The sequence below is a fragment of the Fusarium keratoplasticum genome, chromosome 10, assembly GCF_025433545.1.
Source record: "Fusarium keratoplasticum isolate Fu6.1 chromosome 10, whole genome shotgun sequence".
Taxonomy (NCBI): domain Eukaryota; kingdom Fungi; phylum Ascomycota; class Sordariomycetes; order Hypocreales; family Nectriaceae; genus Fusarium; species Fusarium keratoplasticum.
The window spans coordinates 1,307,274-1,325,223 of NC_070538.1; the positions used below are offsets into that span (position 1 = coordinate 1,307,274).

Here is a 17,950-nt window from a genome sequence, read left to right on the forward strand (position 1 = left end):
TCATCCCAAATAGGAACTTTCTTTAGACAGCCCAAGCTCTCTAGGACCCAACACTTACAATTGCGCATATCCATAACAGAGGAAGATACAAGGCGACAATAGGCAGCATATGGCTGCCTACCGCTACTGGGACAAGCAAGAGCCACGAATATTACTTTGATGGTTAGATTCCAGTGCCGTCGTATATTGATATCTGCGTCTTTTGCTGTTCTGGATGAGGATCAATGATGAAAGCAAAGAATGAGTGATGCTTGAGCCCGAGGTCACAAAATAATCACGCAGCATACAACATTCAGGACCTGTCCTCAATTACGCGTATCTACATGTTCCCGCATCAAGCCGGGAAGAAAGTCTAGAACTATAAACGTGCCAAATATTTACAAGTCATAATGTAAGTTTGCTCCATCACCCCAAATCCCATCCCAGCATTACACGCACTGGTGGTACCACTCGTTGTGCTCCTCGCAGACATAAGGATCCTCGCACTGGGTAGGTCCGTCCCAGTTGCGGCCGCCACACTGGTAGTAGTGCTTGACCAGCTCGGTGGTGCCGGTGCCGATAGGGGCAGAGGGAGCCGTGCCAGTAGGGGCTGGGACGGCAGGGCCGGAGGCGGCGGGCTGGGTGTTCCAGGGGTAGTTGTAGGCGGAGCTGCTGTGGCGGATGATGGGGACGCGGACCGTGGGCTCGGCGGGAGACTCGGTCACGGAAGCGACGGCGGCCTCGGAGACTGGGGCTTGGCTGTTGTAGGGCACGGTGCCGTTGATGGGCGTGGTGCTGTTGCCGGGGAAGGCGTAGGTAGGGAAGGGCTCAGGCTGCTCCTCCTCATCCTCGCAATCCTCGTCATCTTGGGAGTCCTCATCCTCGCCCTCTTCCTCACAGTCTTCGTCACCCTCATAGTCTTCGTCGTTACCGACTTCAGAGGCGATGGGGGCAGTAGCAGAGGTTCGGATCTCGAGAGTGGTTTGAGTGGCAGTGTTGTTAAGGAATGGAGTCACAATGAGGCTAGTGGGCTCAGGAGCAGGGGCAGCCTCGGAGATGGAGACGGCGGGCTTGGTTCGGGTCTCGAGAGTCGTGGCTGGGGCAGCAGTCTCGACAACGGGAGCGACGCTGGTAGCCTCAGCAGTGGCAACTACGCTGCTAGCCTCAACGCTGGAGGCCTTGCCGCTGGAGCCAGTCGCAGCGGCGGCGAGCAGGCTGGAAATGCTAGTCCAGGCGGGCTTCTTCTCGTACTGGTCGTTGTAGATGAGGGCCTCACCAGCACCGCTGAAGGTGTTGGGCACCCAGCTGTACTTGTCAGAGATTCCCCAGATGGTCACACCCACGCAGCCCTCAACGTCAAGGCAGGATCCGACGACGTTGGAAAAGTCGTCACCCTGGGTCTTGAGAGCGGACTCGGAGGCGGGGATAGAAGAGTGGCGGATGTCGAGCTCAGTGTAGGCGACCTCGACGTTGAGGGCAGTGAAGCGCTTGAGGACAGTGGCAAGGTTAGCGCGCGAGGGGGTCTGGCCGACAATGAGGTGGCCCTGGAAGCCGACACCGTCGATGGGGGCACCGGCGTCTTGGACAATCTTGACGAGCTCAAGGGCGCGCTCTGTCTTGGCACCGTTGCCCTCAAGGTTGTAGTCGTTGTAGTACCTGAAGAGTTAGACGTTGAACAGCCCTGGCAAGGGGAAGACTTACAGCTTGGCATCGGGATCCGCCTTGCGGGCGGCGTTGAACGAGATGGCAAGGTAGTCAGTTCCGAGAGTCTGGTAGAAGACGCTATCCCGCCAGTTACCATCGTCACCAATGGCCTCGTTAACCACGTCCCAAGCATAGCAGTCACCCTTGTAGTGACCAACAACGTTGGAGATGTGAGCCTCAATGATGCTTGTAAGTTCCTCCTTCGAGAAGCTACCACCCGACACTACAAAAGTCAACACCACTCATCTTCCAAGATACAATTAACCTTACCCCAGCTAGGGAGCTGGCTGTGCCAAGTCAGAGCATGGCATCGCAGAATCTGTCCGTTCTTCTTGGCAAGGTCCGGAACGACGTCGGCCTTTTCGTAGGAAAACTTTCCCTCTGTCGGCTCCGTCGAGTCCCACTTCTGACCGTTCTCGGGGACGAGCTGACCGAACTCTTCGGTGTTGTCGGCGAGGGCCTTGTAAGCCTCGTCGCTAAGGTATCCGTTGTCGACGGTGGTGCCAAAGTACTGGAGTCCGGCGGCCTGCGCCAGGCTGTTGAGCTGGGCCGAGACGGGGCTCGAGGCCAAGAGACCAAGGAGGGCGGTCTTGTACATGGTTTGTATTTGTTTAATGAGCGAGTGAATTAAACAAGAAAAATAAAGAAAGAATGGCAAAAACAAAGAACGACACACACGTACAGGTCAATGGCAAGTTCATCCCATCTTGAAAGTCTGGGTTCTTGTCCTTCAAATACATGCACCACAGCAAGGGGATACCCGATCAATCGAGAGATAGTCTTTGTTGATCGTCCCACGGTATACGCAAGTACGGCACCAGATCCCTATTCTCCCAGACGGCAAAACTCGAATCCGTCAACCGTCCAAGATTCCTCCGATGGGCGCACAGTCCTGGCATCTCCGCCCTGTCTCAGGTCGCGACAGGGGTGTCGCCTCGGGGGCTATTCCTCTTAAAGAAAGGCAGACGAGAGAGATGAGGCGATTTGAGAAGAAAAGTACAAGAGAAGCTTTTGACGATCGTCCCAGCTTTTCTGCTAGTCGGGCCAAATTCCCTGGTTCTTTGGGGGACCGGGTTGTCGGCAACGTCAAGTTCGTTTGCCCCTGCAGTTCGCTACCGTTGACCCCTGATTGTCGACTAACTTGTGTGAATTAACGGACTGCTTGACGAATGATGAGGAGTTGAATGCGAATTTGAGGGGTTCTCTTATCACTCCAGATGGGGAACATGCTCTGATTACGTCGGGCGGTTAACAAGAGCCAGTCTCTATTGCCGCGCATATTCAACTTCTATCGTATAAAGCAGGTCGCAACGAGAAGCTCCTATACGAGCCTCTCTGCAATCGTGAAACTCAGCTCTTGGGTCGCATCGCGAATCGGGAGTCCAGCAAGCGCCGATCGTCTCCCCTTCCGCGTTTCAGATGCGAGGCGCTAGAGCGGTCTTAGTAGGTTCGGTATTTCAAGATGATATCCGAGAAGAGATGAAAGGTGTTGATGGGGCTCTCGGTTTAATTGACTCATCTGGAAGGCCGGAGGGACCAATGCCGAAAACTGCAAGGCTTGCTTTTAATGAGGACCAATTGTTGAAATGAAAGAGAGATATTAAGATGATAGATAGTGGATATAATAAAAAACCTTGTTCCGGCACCTTGCGAACGCTCAACCTTCCGTCGTGGTGTACTGAAAGAATGTCCTAATAACGACCTGTTCAACCTTGAACTCATGTCCACCCCACATGTACCGTCGATCGAATTCCGTTCACGTATCAGATCATGCACCTTAATCGAAAGCTTACGCCTCACTTCTTTCCTGCGACTGCCCTCTCAATGTCGCCAATCTCCAGCTCCTCAAGCGTCTCCTTCCACAGTTTCTCCGTCATCCTCTGACCGGGCTCGGTATACATGATCGGCGGATACCTGTCATGTTTGCGTTAGCAGTCATCGCAGACTCTGAAGACTCTCAACTCACGGTCGAATCACCCAGTCGCCAAAAGACCCATGGCTCTCCTTGCCCAGCACCAGAGCAGAATGCAGATACTGCCTCGTCCCATCGACAATATTCCTTCCGAATATAATCCCGGTGATAAATACAAAAGCCTGTGCTGCGTACTGGCCTTTGGACTCGCGCATGAGTGCTGTACCTCTGGTTGAGCTGGGATTGACGACGTTGATGATGACGTCGTCTGCGGAAACGAACTCTGCAAGCTTCGATATGAACATGGGCAGCAAGAGTTTCGTCTTGCCGTATTGATCAAATCCGTCAAAGCCCTCTTCGGCGTCTAGCACGTCCAGGAGACTTCCAGCTGGCTCCTCCATCTTCACCCACAGAGCCATGTCTGAGCCTACAATGGTCAGGCGGCCAGGCGTGGAGGCAAACTTTTTCCCTCCAGAGATGACGCTGTTCTTCTCTCTCAATATGGGAACCAGAAGGATAGTCAGAAGCATCGTGGCTAGGAAGTTGACCTGAAGCGTCACCTCACGACCCTTGTCCCCACCACAGCGCTGGTATGATGCCTTGCCGCACCCAGCGTTCAGGATAACAACGTCAAGTCTCTTCAAGGTCTCGCACCTAGAAGCAAACTGCCTCACAGAATCATAAGACTCCATGTCAAGAATCCAAACCCTGATAGTCGCGTCTGGGAACTTGGCCTGCAACTGCTTCGCGGCCTCGTCGCCTCTCGACTGTGACCGCACAGCGAGGATCAGCTCGTTTAGGCCGAGTTGTAGGAGCTGCCGCGCACACTCGAGACCCAAGCCTTGACTTGAGCCGGTGACTATGGCGGTTTCACCGTGGAGGTCGATGTGAGAGGGGATCTTGGGGACGCGGTGGAAGACTTGCTTCCAGAACAGACCGGGGAAACCGGCCTCCCAGGCTGCCCTGTCTTTCAAGTTGGCCGACATGATTTGTGAGTGTTAATGGGGCTATATAGGAAGTAAAAAATATAAAGGTGGATGAATACGATTGGTGTATAAGATGAGCTGGTGGAAGGTGTTGCGAGTCTGGCTTGATCACCAGCAACAGCCTGACAACTGCTGTGTGGTTTTATATAGCCAATCTTCACGGACACGGTATTATCTATTCAAGCCGTCGCTTTTAATGCGACGGAAATACCCTTCAAACCCTCCGAACCCGCTTCTAGGAACTTTTTCACTCGGAACTTGTAATTCAAGATGCTTGATAACCAACATCCGTCTAAAACGCCACTCTGCACGATCCCGATCAAGTAGAGTACATGATCGCTTAGCGCCTCTGTCGATCATTCCGAACTTTTTCAAGCCCACCCATTGGCCAAGATAGCATAGTGCTCATCCTTCTGAGGACCCCTGCTAGCTCAGACCAATCGCGTATTGTCAAATCGTTCCAGATGGTAAATATTGGCAGCCAAGGATTTGTACTGTACATACTCCACGCGGCGCTGACGTCCCTTGAACATCAGTCGGCTCCTTCAATGCGGCAGAGTCGGGCTTCATAAACTCCCCCTCTCGTCCATTCACCGTCGTGGGAAAAGTTCCCTCTGCATCTCCCGCCATGTCTTCACAGTTCGCCTCGTTGGCTCCGCGCCCAGGGGTAGAGAAACCCGCGGTCGGGAAGATTGACCTGCCGATACATCACAGCGACAAGGAGTGGGATGCTGTTTATGTGCATATCGAGCGGCTGTATGTGCATGAGCGTAGGAAACTGCGCCATGTGATGGAAACGATGGAGACGGAGTACAACTTCAAGGCAACGTGTGACTTTCTAACCTAGACGGGTTCGACTTGGCATGAACAGGACTGACGCCATCTAGGCTTCAAATGTACAAGAAGCGGTTCACGAAATGGGGCTTCTCAAAGAATAAACCACGTGCTGGCGCCAAGAAGTCACAGAGTCGCGACCCGGTCGTTACTCACACCCAAGTCATCAAGGCCGTACCCAAGGGTACAGTGCAAGTCACCCTACCCGCATGTCTCAAGCTAGGCGCTTCAGATCTCGCAAACCTGGAGTTCTTGGCAAGCATACAGAACTGGGGTTCCTCATTCTTTGACTTGCCAAAAGACCATGGCTACCCATGCCCCCTCAGCCCTCCAGCTTCCCCCACCGAAATGGTGTCGGCGAGGCGATATGACCCGGAAAACCTGAGCTTTGCCTTTAGGATCATTGTTGAACTGCTGAAGAGGGGCAAGGGCGAACTGGCGGGTCGTCTAACGCGCAAGGCGTTCCTCCAGATAGAGGCCATGCTGGAGGTTGAAGGACCCTTGTTCATCTGGAACATTTTGGAGATTCTATACTACATGGCACTCTACGGGCAGACGCAACTTTTCGGGATTCTACTACTTCATCTGAACAACCTAGCAAGGAACCGCTTCGAGCCAGGACACCCCCTCATGCAGATGTTACACGGCTTACGCATGCTCCTCCAAGGCTGGCACAAAGACTCTCTCCCCCCTCAAGCAGCGGTGCTACATCAAGCCTGGTCACTAAACGCAAACATGATCTTCAACAACTTTGATACTCGCCTGTTGATCCTCTACTACCGCCTGGTATGGGACTCGGAGATGGTCCGTCTCCCCCAAAATAAGTTGGAGGATGCCGATAGATGGTTCGCCCTCCTGGAAAACAAGGTCCCGATGGATTATGCCTTTGCAGAAGATATGATAGCTCGCATTCACCCTGACCTCTTAGCCAGTGACGGGTATGGGAGAGAACCGCCCAAGGAGTATGAAATGCTCAAGCACACGAGCGTATCAGCTATACAACACCGAAGCACGATGCCCTTTTCAGAGACGAAGATGAAGATCCGAATCCTTTCCGGAATGTTAAAAAGCCGAATCCTAGAGAGAAAGAATACCCTCACTCCATTGAGCGACATCGAAGCAGAACCAGAGCCGTCTATGCCTCAACGACACCCTCCTCAGCTGCCGCGCTTCCACGCCCGGATCATCGCATACGTCATGAAAGTGCTCGTTGACGTCGACCTGGAAATGGGGTTTGATCCGACCATTGCGACGGATAGGATGCGCAGTATTGTTGCTATGCGCGAGTATGGACAGAGTCGGATTGGACCTCAGACGATTCATGAGCTGTGGCGATTGGAGGATTTGCTTCAGCGGCAGGGATGTAAAGAGGAGGCCGCCCAGATTCGCCAGGATACGTATAAGAGGTTAGAGGAGTACGTTGATGATGTCCCCATACATGAGGTATAGGGGTTGGGCGGTGGGAAGGTCTCATAGGCGACAACATCTCTGGGAGGGTGGGACATGGCAGCATGACAGGGTGAGAGGCGAATGGCCCTAATAATCAGCACAAAGTGACAGAGACAAGCAGCCTCAGCCATAAAATAACGCCGTGAGTCTATACTCTATTCAACGCTTCTCCATGCAAGCCAGTCAAGTCCTTACAAGTACAGCATCCTCCTCTTTTCCCAATCACGATTCACGACCCAAGCGCTCCTCGTCATCTGCAGTTAACTCGTATGCCGGTCGGAATCCCTCTCCGTTCTGACCTTCTTTCTTTAAGTGAGGGTTGGGATGGGTATCCTTTTTTCCGCCAAGACTGGTGTAGCCCTAATGCATATTAGTAAGAGAGTGAGGTCCCTCGTTGGAACTCGACTAACTTGGTCATAGAGGGGACAATATGAGATTCCCAAATGTCGGATAAACTGCAAATGTTAGCCTCCTTTTAACGTCATAGGTGATGACGACTCCCAGGCAGGGAGCCAATTTCAACTTACTGCCCAAATTTGCACTATCAAAGTCTAGTTAGCAATTGTCGCTTAGAGGGGTAGTCATGTCAAGAGGCAGGGGAGGCCCAGCAACATCTTGAATATCCACGTACCATAATGCCAATCAATCACCGGATGCACTCGCATAAAAGCAGGCCACCCAGAGTCCGTCGGATCAAAATGTGTCAAGTTCTCTCCATGAGGATCAGTCCTCCGCGTCCCCACAAAGATTGCCTTTATGCTCGGTCGCTCCTCGAGATATATCTCTAGTCCCTTCTTCATTGACAACACGTAACGAGCCACCTCGAGGTTGTATTCAGCGCTAGACGACTCCACAAACTCGTCAATCTCGGGGAAGGGATGCGCGGCAACGATATACACGGCTTGGAGCTTCTCCGGGGTCGCAGAGTTGGAGGTTCCGTTGGTGGCTGTTGTCTGGGAGTAGCGTTTTCCCATACATGCGAGAATCACGATAAGAAGCACAAGACCTGTCAACATCATGGGTCAGTATTGGTTAGAGTGAATGGGGTAAGCAGGGGCTCATGGGGGCGGGAGTGGGCTCATGACAGCAATTCCGAAAGCGCCCGATCCCCCAGAGCTCCCAGAGTGGTCTCTCCAGGCAAACGTACAATCTTTTCCTCCATTGTAAGATAAGGAGATCTGTTCAGGTCTGTCGGCGCGAGATGGGTCAGCGGCCTGGGGACTGTGTCAAGACGTTTCAGACTTGAACGCACCGGTATCTCTCCAACGCCTCTTCCACAACCCCTATCGACACGCGAAGTTGCGCCTGTACATCTCGAAGAATCTGCGTATCCGGGTCCTCGGCCAGGAACGCGTCGACCTTGTCCTTGATCTCGATGCACTTGTCGCGCAAGGAGCGGGGTGGCGGGGCTTGTGTCATGATGGCTCGAAATTGGCGGCTGTCGCTTCGGAGGCGGGGCAATAGAGGGAGGGACGGAGAGTCTTGAGGTCGGCGACTCGAGCTGAAGTGGTTGTAGTCGTAGGGACAAGAGGAATGAGGAGGAATCTAGAGGATAGATATTGTAGAGCCGACTCCGGTCTCGCCGTAAGGCGATATGTACGTAAATGCAGTTGAGAGGCCGAACCACTTTGCGATCACGTGGACAGTGCGTCAGTCCAAGCTTTTTTGGGTGGGGGGCACCAAACACGGGGACCCTTTTTTGGCGTAGCCTTGAGGCGGGCGGGTGCAGTTTTGGGGGTGGTGCGGATCACGCTCCGTTACGGGGTGAGGCTACATCTGCGGTTTGTCCATGTCAAGCGGGCAACAGTGCAACTGCTTCATTTTCAGGCACATATATATCAAGGCGAATCTCAATGGAATGTGAAATTAACTAAATACTTCGCTCATATTGTCATGCAAGCCCTGTCGAAGGCTGACTTTAATCCCCGCTGGAGAGAAAAAGTTGAGACATTCGATAAGAAAATGCCACATGAAGCTAGACCGCGATAGGCAAGCATGGGGAACACCGCTATTTTTGGCTAGCGCGCTGTCGGCTTGACTTGCCTCATCAGCCGAAGGGTCCAGACCTCGGACCGTTGCATCCATCACGTGAAGACCCTTGATTCAACTTGAACCTCGAGAAGCAAGATGCAATTGTCTGCGCCCTGATGCTATCCCGGAGCAAGGCGAGTTTCTACATCAAAGCCTGCCTGCATCGAGTGATATATGTGGAAGTGCGGAATGCGACAAGATTCAACATCCGTGTACAGGGTAAGCAGGGCCAGGAGCGGCTTTGATGAAGGACCACGTGAAGCAATCCGGGTTGTCAAAGAATTACAGAGCTTACGAGCTGGCTTCAAGTTCGAAGCTTCTAGGTGGCACGTTTCTGATGCCCTAGAACTAGAAGGTCTCGTGTGCTACCCATGATAGGGGAGAACCTTTCCCGACCGCGTGTGATGTTGACGTGAGAGAAGGGTGAATGTCGATCATGAGAGGACTTTCGGCCAAGCAAGGTATTATCTCATTTGACAGGGGCAAAATTACGGCTCCATCAAGGCGGTACCGACGAGGGTAGTTTCGACGAGGAGAACGGTCAAAGATATCACAGTCGCCACAAGGAACACAAAAGCTGATGCAGCACGTTGATCTCCCTCAGAAGGGATTCTCCAGGCTTGAATCCCTAACCATCAAAACCTGGCCACTATTTGCTCCTTGGTATCTCCAGACCTGAAACAAATCAAGTCACACGGGCTGACAAGATGGCCCATCGCAATCTTCTTGGCAAACTGTGACCCGGGTGGTGTAATGGCGGCCCATTAGATGGGCAAATTCGAGACCACAAGGTCGATGGCTTCTTGGGTCATGTGCGCATCCTCCAACGCGCGGGTAACCGCGCCACGGAAGTCTTGCACAGCGGTGTTCCAGTCCAGGAAACCAACGTCACCTGACTGGAGACGCAAACCATCCCACGGTGACCGATTTAGAGCTCCGGACTTAGAATAGGGAAAATATTAGCTGCCATTTCTTTGTCTTGGATAAAGGGCAACGAACTTGATCTCTCTCTCGGTACCTTGCACGCACCTTGTCCTAGTAGGTGCGTTCACGCGGCTGTGAGGGAAGTTAGTGGCTGAACAATCAAGCACTGCCCAGTACAAAAAACAACCTACCTCCATGATCTCTGGTCTATAAGAGCCCAACAACTTGTGCTCTCCCTCGTGACGGGTGACCATGACATCAAAGGCTGCACCAAGCTTGGCAAGAGCCTTGACGACGACTGCCCGGGTTACGCGAGAGAAGAGGTGAGCGAACCCGTCGCCCTCCTCGATCACAGCGGAGCTAGATGGATTCTGAAAAGCTAGGATATCGACGATGTAGCATATAGTAGCAATCATGTCTTGTTTGTTACCATAAATCATGCCAGGGGCGGAGCTTGAGGGGCTTAGCAAAGAGGGTCGAGCTGGATGTGTCAGTGGTTTTATACTTACCGTGAACAGATGTTGCTTTCTGCGTAGCAAAGATCGCATTGACGACGGCAAATATCGGTCCAGTTGCATTCGATGGAGGGCTATGTGACAGGCAAAGCTGTTGGCAGCTGTGAGCTAGCTCCTCCAGTTGGCGCCGCTTCCGCTCGCGTGATCGCCCTGTTTGCCTGTCTTATCTCGTGCCGAAGACATCTCAAGCAAGGCGTGGGAAGGTCAAATCTGGGAAATCCGCCATCATCCGAGGTCATCTTAGATATCTCGTAACTGAGGAGGGTGAGGAGTAGGTAGGTAGGAAGATGAGAAAAGGAAAAGGAGAGGGGAAGGCAAAAGGTGTGCACGAGTCCTTTAGATGGTTTGAATGCCTTAGGGGGCAAACGGATTGTTCTCGGGTATGTTTCTCCAGTGATTCACTGACTGTTATGTGAATGAGGCCCGGAAGTGAGTGCACCTGTTAGGCAGTGCCGTTTGACAGCGCCGTTTGCTATTGTGCATTTAGTCAACAGGCAGACGCTAAATGCCCTTTCTTCACTTCTCCGACTCTCCCCTTCCATCATCTCCTTCGCTCATATTGAGAGTTCTCGCTCATCATCTGCCCCCGACCTCCCAACGATCTGGCGCCAGCACGAAGCTATTGTGGAAATGAGCGAGCTACCCGCCCCCTTCCCCTGCCGGCCTTGTGTCAGTCAGACCATCCGAGATGCGAGCTGTATGGCCGATCGCTGTGTAGGAGTCGGCCTGGATAGGCTGCTGATCGTTAAGTGCCATTGGAGAGATCCAATTTATCGCCATGGAAAATGCACTCCGTGCTTCATGGTCTCCGAGAACTGCCGCAGGTAAGTGTCATCCTCCCATCGCTGATTCTTTATGGCTGATCTCTCGAAGCGCCCCTCTGTCACTAGAGGGAAACGTGAAGGACTTTATTGACACCATGGCTTATATCGACATGGTCATCAAACTCAACAGTCCTTCGAGACGGCAAGAGAGGATCCTTGACACAAGTGTGAAAACTAGAACAAATCCGACTCCGACTAATGGCTTCGGATTCGAGGATAGAGTTCTTCTTCCCGGGGTCCGGAAGGACCTCGTTGTTGCTACGATTACGCTGGGCACTCGTTTCATCGAAATTATTGCAGAACACGCCACGACACACGGTGATAGACAAGTGGTGGGTATTCGACTACTACACCATTACCATACGATTATCCAGAGTTCTAATGAAATGCAGACGCCCCGCGCAGAAATGCTCGCACGACTATCCGTATGTTATAATTTATTGTCACGATGAGGGTTCATATGCTTACCGTATACACCTGCGATGGATTAGAACTCGACTCACTACGTCTAATGTGGAATATCTCTCGTGGAATGGGGCTGTTCGCGAGTTCCACGCTGACGTCCTCAAGGCACTGCAGCCTGTCAACGACCATCTCGCGCGTACCATCATGGAGAATATCCCAATCAAATGGATTCCTGCTGTGGATGAAGAAGCTTTGGAGGCAGCCAAGATGGCGATTTTGAAGGCTGATCCGCCAGCTCAATTTTAGCCGTGCGGTGGAGAGGATGGTCTGCGTATCATCACAGTTTGAGACATCCAACTAAAGGAGGAATAGACAACTTTTAGACTATTTCGTTGAAGCTATCCATCTGTTTACCCAAGGCTATCCATCAGTCTCGAGGGAGATCTTCATCGGCGGCCTGAGGCTGATCATCTTGGGTAGGTTGAGCTTGGCCATTTTGGGCGCTTGGAACTGGTAAAGGCGCGTTGGTTTGTGTGTTGGCTTGTAGGGACTGTTGGTCTTTGGCGCGCCAGGAAGGTTGCTGCCCTTCCATAAGCTCCTTGTACCATGCTAGGATCATCAGCCAAGTTGCCACGACCATGTGTCGACAGGGACTGGGAGGGCCTTACCAACTATTAGATCTCTCCCTCTTTTCGAGTTGGGCTTCGTCGCATTGTGTGCTATTGTGAGGTTGTGCTCGACCTGGTAGTGCCATACCAAATAATACCTTCTAGAAAACCGTTTATCCTAAGATCCATGTCAGTCTAGCCGCTGCTCCCACATTTCGTTGTACAAACATTCGAGCAGAGCTGGCCGTTAGGGTGACGAAATCTGCAGTACAACTCTCCTGGCGCCATGTAGATCTGGCCATCCTGGCTATCGAGTCGGGGGAGCAGTTGATCTTGGGGACGACTGAGGACTGTTTCCCCAAGGTAATCTGTATATTCCGAACTCTTCCGGAATGCAGGAGCCATGATGATGCTGTTGGATGTTGCTGTTTCACTGGTGTTGGTCATGACTGAATGCGAAGAGGTAAGAAAGTCGAAGACGGCTGAAGGGTACTCACCTCATGTTGTTCATGTTGCACCTGCCTCCTATTTGTTCACTCCATTGGGATGCTAGCTGGTCGCCAGTATCTCCTATTAAAGGCAAGGGGTGTCAGTGCTCGAGCCTGCTGACCTGCTCACGAGGCAAGTGATTCAGTAACAAGGGGCAGGGACCAAGATCTTGCAGTGTCACAGCTTTTGATGCCAAAAACTCCCCCATTCGCTCGACTTGCTTCTGTGTCTTGGCTCGCTCGTGTCGCTGGAGTTGCCAATGATTATAAGCAAGTGCCACCAAAAGGGTCCTGATGCTACCTTCCCAAGTCTTGATCCCGACGACGTCTTGTCCTTTCACTTCCATGGATAGATTCCTTGTTCTTTTTCTCATTTCCAATTCTTCTTCTCGTTTCAAGTTGAAATCATTGACATCATCACCATCATCCATCTCAAAGCAAAAACACCATGTCAGTCTCACAACAAAATTACCAGGACTCAGAAGCCTATCAGAAATATCTGAACAACGGGCTTCGCCCTGTCGAGCTTCTCAGGCCAGTCACTGTTCGCATGGCCCGAATCTCTCACGCCGTTCCTTTGCTAAATGTCTATCAGGAAGACCCAGTCCACCTCGCTCCCGGCGAGGTCTTTTGCCGCTGGATGGATTCCGAGTATGACGTGATGTGCTATCGTGTAGGTCATGAGTCAAGGCTTTGCACGGGAGTTTGGCTCATCATGTTTTTTTTTTTAGAAGCGCCCACTCGCCTCGACGGATTCCCTGGGACGCCACTACGTGACAATGCACAGGTGCGAGGTCTTTGTCTATCCAGGAGGGAGGGAAATATCCACCGAGTTGAACGCACAAGCCCAAGGTACTACCGCATCTTGGTCCATTTCTACGGCATTTCATCTTTGACAATCCTATAGCCTAGTACGACGATGTAGCTGCCAACAAGAAACCCTCGTGGCCGATGAACACCGACACGGGAACGACACCTGCCGAGACTCAAGCTGCTCCCACGCCGGATGTTACGACGTCCGAGGTTGAACACCCACGTAGTAGTTGAATTTGACGAAACAGACATGACGGACGATTCATGCAATGCACAAGAAGGGTTGGTTGCCTTTTATGGGCGGCCGTTGTGACGGCGTCTCGCACTTGGATATTCACCAGGCTTGGCTCATGTGGCTTCCGCACTGTTGGACGGGAGACTACCCCCTTTCAAGCCCTGGAGATACATTCATCGCAGTGGGATCTTGGTCAAGCTCTGAGAGGAGGGGAGGCACCGTGTGGAAGCGGCCTGATAAGGAATAACGGTCTTGTGGGTGATCCAACCCGCCATCACTACAACCAAGACTTGTCATGTATCATTCCGTTGACTCAACAACCCGTTACAAAGGAGACCAAACAGATTCAAGGCAGTCGATAGAAGTCCACTATCTACCAAACATCCAAAACCAGTGCCTCAAAGCACGTCCACGCTATCCTCCAACGCCATGCTATACAGATATCCAACACAAATAATCAAGTAGGTATCGTCGCTGTAAAGACAGAAAATCTCTCCAACGTCACCAGTTCGGCGCATTAAGAATAAGCCCCATCAGACACCCCGAGATCACCCCCGTCACTGGCAGCGTTATCACCCAGCCCATGTAGATCCACGCCACGAGTCTGGGGTTGATGCACCTCCAGTCCCCGTTGGCCAGCCCGACGCCCACCGTTGCTCCTGTAATACACTGCGTCGTTGACACTGGCAGTGACAGCCTCGTCGCCATTAGCACCGTGATGGCGCTTGCGAGTTCCATGCAGAATCCGCGACTGGGCGAGATGAGCGTCAAACGATTCCCCAGCGTGCGCATGACGTGGTAGCCGTATGTGAGAAGGCCGACGACGATGCATGAGCCCCCTACGATGAGAATCCAAATAGGTATGTCGATGAAATCAGGAATCTCGCCGGTGAGCCACACTTCATATGCCGTGGTGATTGGCGCGACGGCGTTGCTCACATCGTTGGCTCCGTGGACGAAAGAGGCCGTTGCGGCTGTAAGGATCTGAAGGGCCGAATACATATACTCTGCTCGGTTGTCGTAGTGGACTGACCTGGCGTGCATGTCTTCGAGGTCCCAATTCAGGATGTTGTTGCGCTTCTGCATCGCCACGACATCCTTCTCCAGACCGCGCAGGAGGACTCGGTTGACCTTCCAGGCCATCACACGCGGGCTGTTCCATGAGCCATCGGGTCGAGGAGGGATGAATTCCGAAGATGCTCGCCGCTCAAAACGGCTCGGCGGAGTCTTTGGTGGTGTCATGGCTGGCGGAGGGAGAATCCATGTGTCGTCTCGGTCAAAGTCGGGCATTCGGCCATCGGGTGTCTGTATAGACTCGAGGAGGGTTTCGGATGCACGGACATAGTCGAGTTCCTCACGGGTGAGGTGACCACGATAGTAGTCCTTGATATGGGGTTTGGTGAAGCCAGCAGGCGTTGGAGGAGGAGGTGCTCGCCATAGTAGAATTGGGCCTTGAAAAGCGTGGTACCATCTGAGAGTCCAATCATCGTGCATGATTCGTGTCCAAAGATAAGGCAGTAAGAAAAAGGCCTGGAGAAGAACGACTCCAGTTGCGGTGGCAAAGACAGCGATAACGGTATCACGGGCAGAGAGGTCGATGGTAGGGATTCCTTTCCAAACGAGGAGCACTATCTTGTCAGCATAGCACACTTCAAATCCAGTGACGACTTACTGGTTAGTGCTGCTACAGTGAGATATGTATAGAAAGGGATCGAGTAAAACGCCCGCTTGACAGCAGTGTGCCGTGTCAGGACAAATTTCTTGGTAAAGAAAAAGAGCAAGCCACCGATACAGCCAGCAATGGCTGGGGCAATGACCCATGCAGCAAAGATTTGAGAGACGCCATGCCATCCCCAGTTGACCTTGTCAATGCCTATCGAAGCCGTGGCAGCTCCTACAAGGCCACCGATGAGAGAGTGAGTGGTTGATACGGGCAGACCTTGTCGAGTAGCAAAGGTGAGAAAGAGTGACGAACCCATGATAGTGCACATCATGGCGAGGAGAAGAACGGCTGGAGAGGAGTCGTAGTGGTGAGGGTCAACAATCTTTGTCCGGATCGTGTCTGCCACTCGAGATCCGACAGACACACTGCCGCCAAATTCACAGACCGCTGCCACAAGCATCGCCTGCTTCATGGTCAGCGACCTCGACGAGACCGACGTGCCAAAGGAATTGGCGACATCGTTGGCACCTAGACAGTCAGCCGTGATTCGACAGCATACCAGCACACATACCAATGTTCCATGCATCGAGGCAGGCAAAGATGACGGTCAGGGCAAAGATGTAGTCATACTGATGGAGTATCGCCATCTCCTGGCGAAACTCTGAGAGGTAGATAAGACAATAAGATAAGAGTGTTAAGAAGCCTGTGTCGTCGTGTCCCCACGACAACTGCAGCTCAATCCATGGTGATGGTGGCCTGTGAGAAACTAGGATGAGGCTCTGGGGGGTGTCCACGGGCCTTATAGGAAACGCTGGCCCAAGCTTGACGGGCTGTCAAAACTCGCGAGGAAGACCGAAGTCTAGAATGGGCTGGCTCAGGAACCCAGGGGACTGGTTAAAGTGTGTCAAGGTTGATGCGATGGGGTTCCGTAGCATCCGCTACCGCACCGGACCGCGCAACGTGCGTCGAACAGATATCTCTTGGCTGTCAAGGCGGGCTGTGTGTGCAGCGTTGAGGGTATGTGATTCGAGGAGAGGAAGAGTCTGCGGAGGTGATATCCAGGACATTGGGATCTCGACCTTTACTAGTTGTTGGAGAAACAGACGACATCAGGGGTCAAGGCTGCGCGCCATGACAAAGAACAGGAAGAAGAAAGCAAATCCGGAACCATGCGAACAAGACCGATTCAGACCTTTCCAAGCCCGGCCAAGAAGCGATCCAATGTCGCGCCGAACCGGGGGCTTGTCAATGTAGCGGCCAATGACACGGACCGGATCGGCCACGAGGTTGAGGTTGTCAGCGAGAGCCGCTTGGCCAAGACAACCCACGCCCAACAGCGTGACACAGCGGCTCCGAGAGCTTGATTTTTGGAGCAAATCTCCAATGCTCGGATGTGAGCAATTGAATCCTTTGTCGTTGTTGGAGATGATAATGGCTCCATCATCTGCGCTTAGACTCGCATATCGACAAGACTTCTTGCCGAGTCCCCAAAGCGAAACCCCAATACAACCTCTCATGTCCAACATCTCTGACAAAACACTCGTTGTCCCAAAGTAACGGCCATGTCGCGGAATCCGGTGATATCACATCATCCACCCAAGACGTCGTCACCGAGACGCAAGCCATCTCCTGCACAATCCCCCCAAAGGAGCGCCACGCCTCTTGGTCAACGCCATGGGCATCAGTGACATGACCCCCTGTCCCTCGAATCCATCAAGAGCACCTTGGCTCCTCAGGGACGGGCTTGCATCCCACGTGCGTTTGGGCCCGCCCGATCTGGCGACCGAGATGAGGCGGCTGCAGACCGTTGTCGATGTCCACGGTTGGGGCCAAAAGACAAAATGGGTCGATAATCGCGGAATGATGGGGGTCGTCACGGTTCCGTCCAGTTGAGGGTATTCCCGTTGGATCGTGTTGATCGGTGCCTGGATGAACCACTGCACTTCCATCTGCAGCCATCGATGTGTGGGAAGGACAGGACGCCAAAGTCGGTACGTACCGACGGAAGCACGCCCCCACTTCCCCCGACCCCCACATTAGCAAATCAATCTAACCTCGGCCCGTTTCTACTCCGAACTCTCCGTCATCAACTTTCGCCATCGCAATCGCCTCAATCCTCACGTCAACGACGAAATCGCAATCACAATTCAAAATGTCTCGACTACTTACCCGCCGTATAAGCCCCCTCCTCCGTCTCTCAACTCCCTCCCGTCTCTCTTCGACTTTCCAAACCCGTCCCGGTCCTCCCAAGCTCCCCGCTGAGCAGCAGGCCGAATTCGAGCGTCTCCAGCGCGCAGCCGCCGTTTCTTCCGCCTTTCAGCCTGTGGAGGAGCAAGCTGGCGCAACAACACCCGCTACATCGCAGGCCCGTCACGCAACGACCCCCGAAAAGTCTGAGGATGTCAACCAAGGCTTGTTCCGTGGCGCGCCACCCGAGTTCGAGGGTGATACGAATCCGAAGACGGGAGAGGTCGGCGGACCCAAGAACGAACCCCTCCGATGGGGTGGTGAAGGCGATTGGAGCTACAATGGACGAGTAACGGATTTCTAAACAACCTGAAAACGAAACCAACAATGGTG

The 17,950-nt window shown here is 52.8% G+C and overlaps 9 protein-coding genes across 9 annotated transcripts; 3 read left to right on the forward strand and 6 right to left on the reverse strand.

Annotated features, from left to right (window-relative positions):
• Positions 1-428: 428 nt before the first annotated feature.
• Positions 429-2,281, reverse strand: NCS57_01229600 (Beta-xylanase; the record flags this gene model as incomplete). The annotated part of the gene is made up of 3 exons (XM_053061973.1): positions 429-1,635; positions 1,681-1,906; positions 1,954-2,281. 3 exons carry the CDS (start codon positions 2,279-2,281, stop codon positions 429-431), a joined length of 1,761 nt encoding a protein of 586 aa, XP_052908501.1.
• Positions 2,282-3,479: 1,198 nt separating this feature from the next.
• NCS57_01229700 (uncharacterized protein) lies at positions 3,480-4,581 on the reverse strand (the record flags this gene model as incomplete). Its single annotated transcript, XM_053061974.1, has 2 exons — positions 3,480-3,597; positions 3,650-4,581. 2 exons carry the CDS (start codon positions 4,579-4,581, stop codon positions 3,480-3,482), a joined length of 1,050 nt encoding a protein of 349 aa, XP_052908502.1.
• Positions 4,582-5,209: 628 nt separating this feature from the next.
• On the forward strand, positions 5,210-6,864 carry NCS57_01229800 (uncharacterized protein; the record flags this gene model as incomplete). Its single annotated transcript, XM_053061975.1, has 2 exons — positions 5,210-5,409; positions 5,469-6,864. 2 exons carry the CDS (start codon positions 5,210-5,212, stop codon positions 6,862-6,864), a joined length of 1,596 nt encoding a protein of 531 aa, XP_052908503.1.
• A 222-nt stretch (positions 6,865-7,086) lies between these two features.
• Positions 7,087-8,283, reverse strand: NCS57_01229900 (uncharacterized protein; the record flags this gene model as incomplete). Its single annotated transcript, XM_053061976.1, has 6 exons — positions 7,087-7,224; positions 7,275-7,319; positions 7,392-7,405; positions 7,496-7,870; positions 8,012-8,052; positions 8,117-8,283. The coding sequence occupies 6 exons, from the start codon at positions 8,281-8,283 to the stop codon at positions 7,087-7,089; spliced, it is 780 nt and encodes a 259-aa protein (XP_052908504.1).
• A 1,376-nt stretch (positions 8,284-9,659) lies between these two features.
• NCS57_01230000 (uncharacterized protein) lies at positions 9,660-10,367 on the reverse strand (the record flags this gene model as incomplete). The annotated part of the gene is made up of 2 exons (XM_053061977.1): positions 9,660-9,836; positions 10,011-10,367. 2 exons carry the CDS (start codon positions 10,365-10,367, stop codon positions 9,660-9,662), a joined length of 534 nt encoding a protein of 177 aa, XP_052908505.1.
• Positions 10,368-11,112: 745 nt separating this feature from the next.
• On the forward strand, positions 11,113-11,869 carry NCS57_01230100 (uncharacterized protein; the record flags this gene model as incomplete). Its single annotated transcript, XM_053061978.1, has 3 exons — positions 11,113-11,490; positions 11,564-11,583; positions 11,650-11,869. The coding sequence occupies 3 exons, from the start codon at positions 11,113-11,115 to the stop codon at positions 11,867-11,869; spliced, it is 618 nt and encodes a 205-aa protein (XP_052908506.1).
• Positions 11,870-11,990: 121 nt separating this feature from the next.
• Positions 11,991-12,576, reverse strand: NCS57_01230200 (uncharacterized protein; the record flags this gene model as incomplete). Its single annotated transcript, XM_053061979.1, has 3 exons — positions 11,991-12,172; positions 12,232-12,349; positions 12,400-12,576. The coding sequence occupies 3 exons, from the start codon at positions 12,574-12,576 to the stop codon at positions 11,991-11,993; spliced, it is 477 nt and encodes a 158-aa protein (XP_052908507.1).
• A 1,632-nt stretch (positions 12,577-14,208) lies between these two features.
• Positions 14,209-16,017, reverse strand: NCS57_01230300 (Phosphate transporter; the record flags this gene model as incomplete). Its single annotated transcript, XM_053061980.1, has 3 exons — positions 14,209-15,335; positions 15,380-15,898; positions 15,942-16,017. The coding sequence occupies 3 exons, from the start codon at positions 16,015-16,017 to the stop codon at positions 14,209-14,211; spliced, it is 1,722 nt and encodes a 573-aa protein (XP_052908508.1).
• Positions 16,018-17,522: 1,505 nt separating this feature from the next.
• Positions 17,523-17,921, forward strand: NCS57_01230400 (Succinate dehydrogenase assembly factor 4, mitochondrial; the record flags this gene model as incomplete). The annotated part of the gene is made up of 1 exon (XM_053061981.1): positions 17,523-17,921. The coding sequence occupies one exon, from the start codon at positions 17,523-17,525 to the stop codon at positions 17,919-17,921; it is 399 nt and encodes a 132-aa protein (XP_052908509.1).
• Positions 17,922-17,950: the final 29 nt, after the last annotated feature.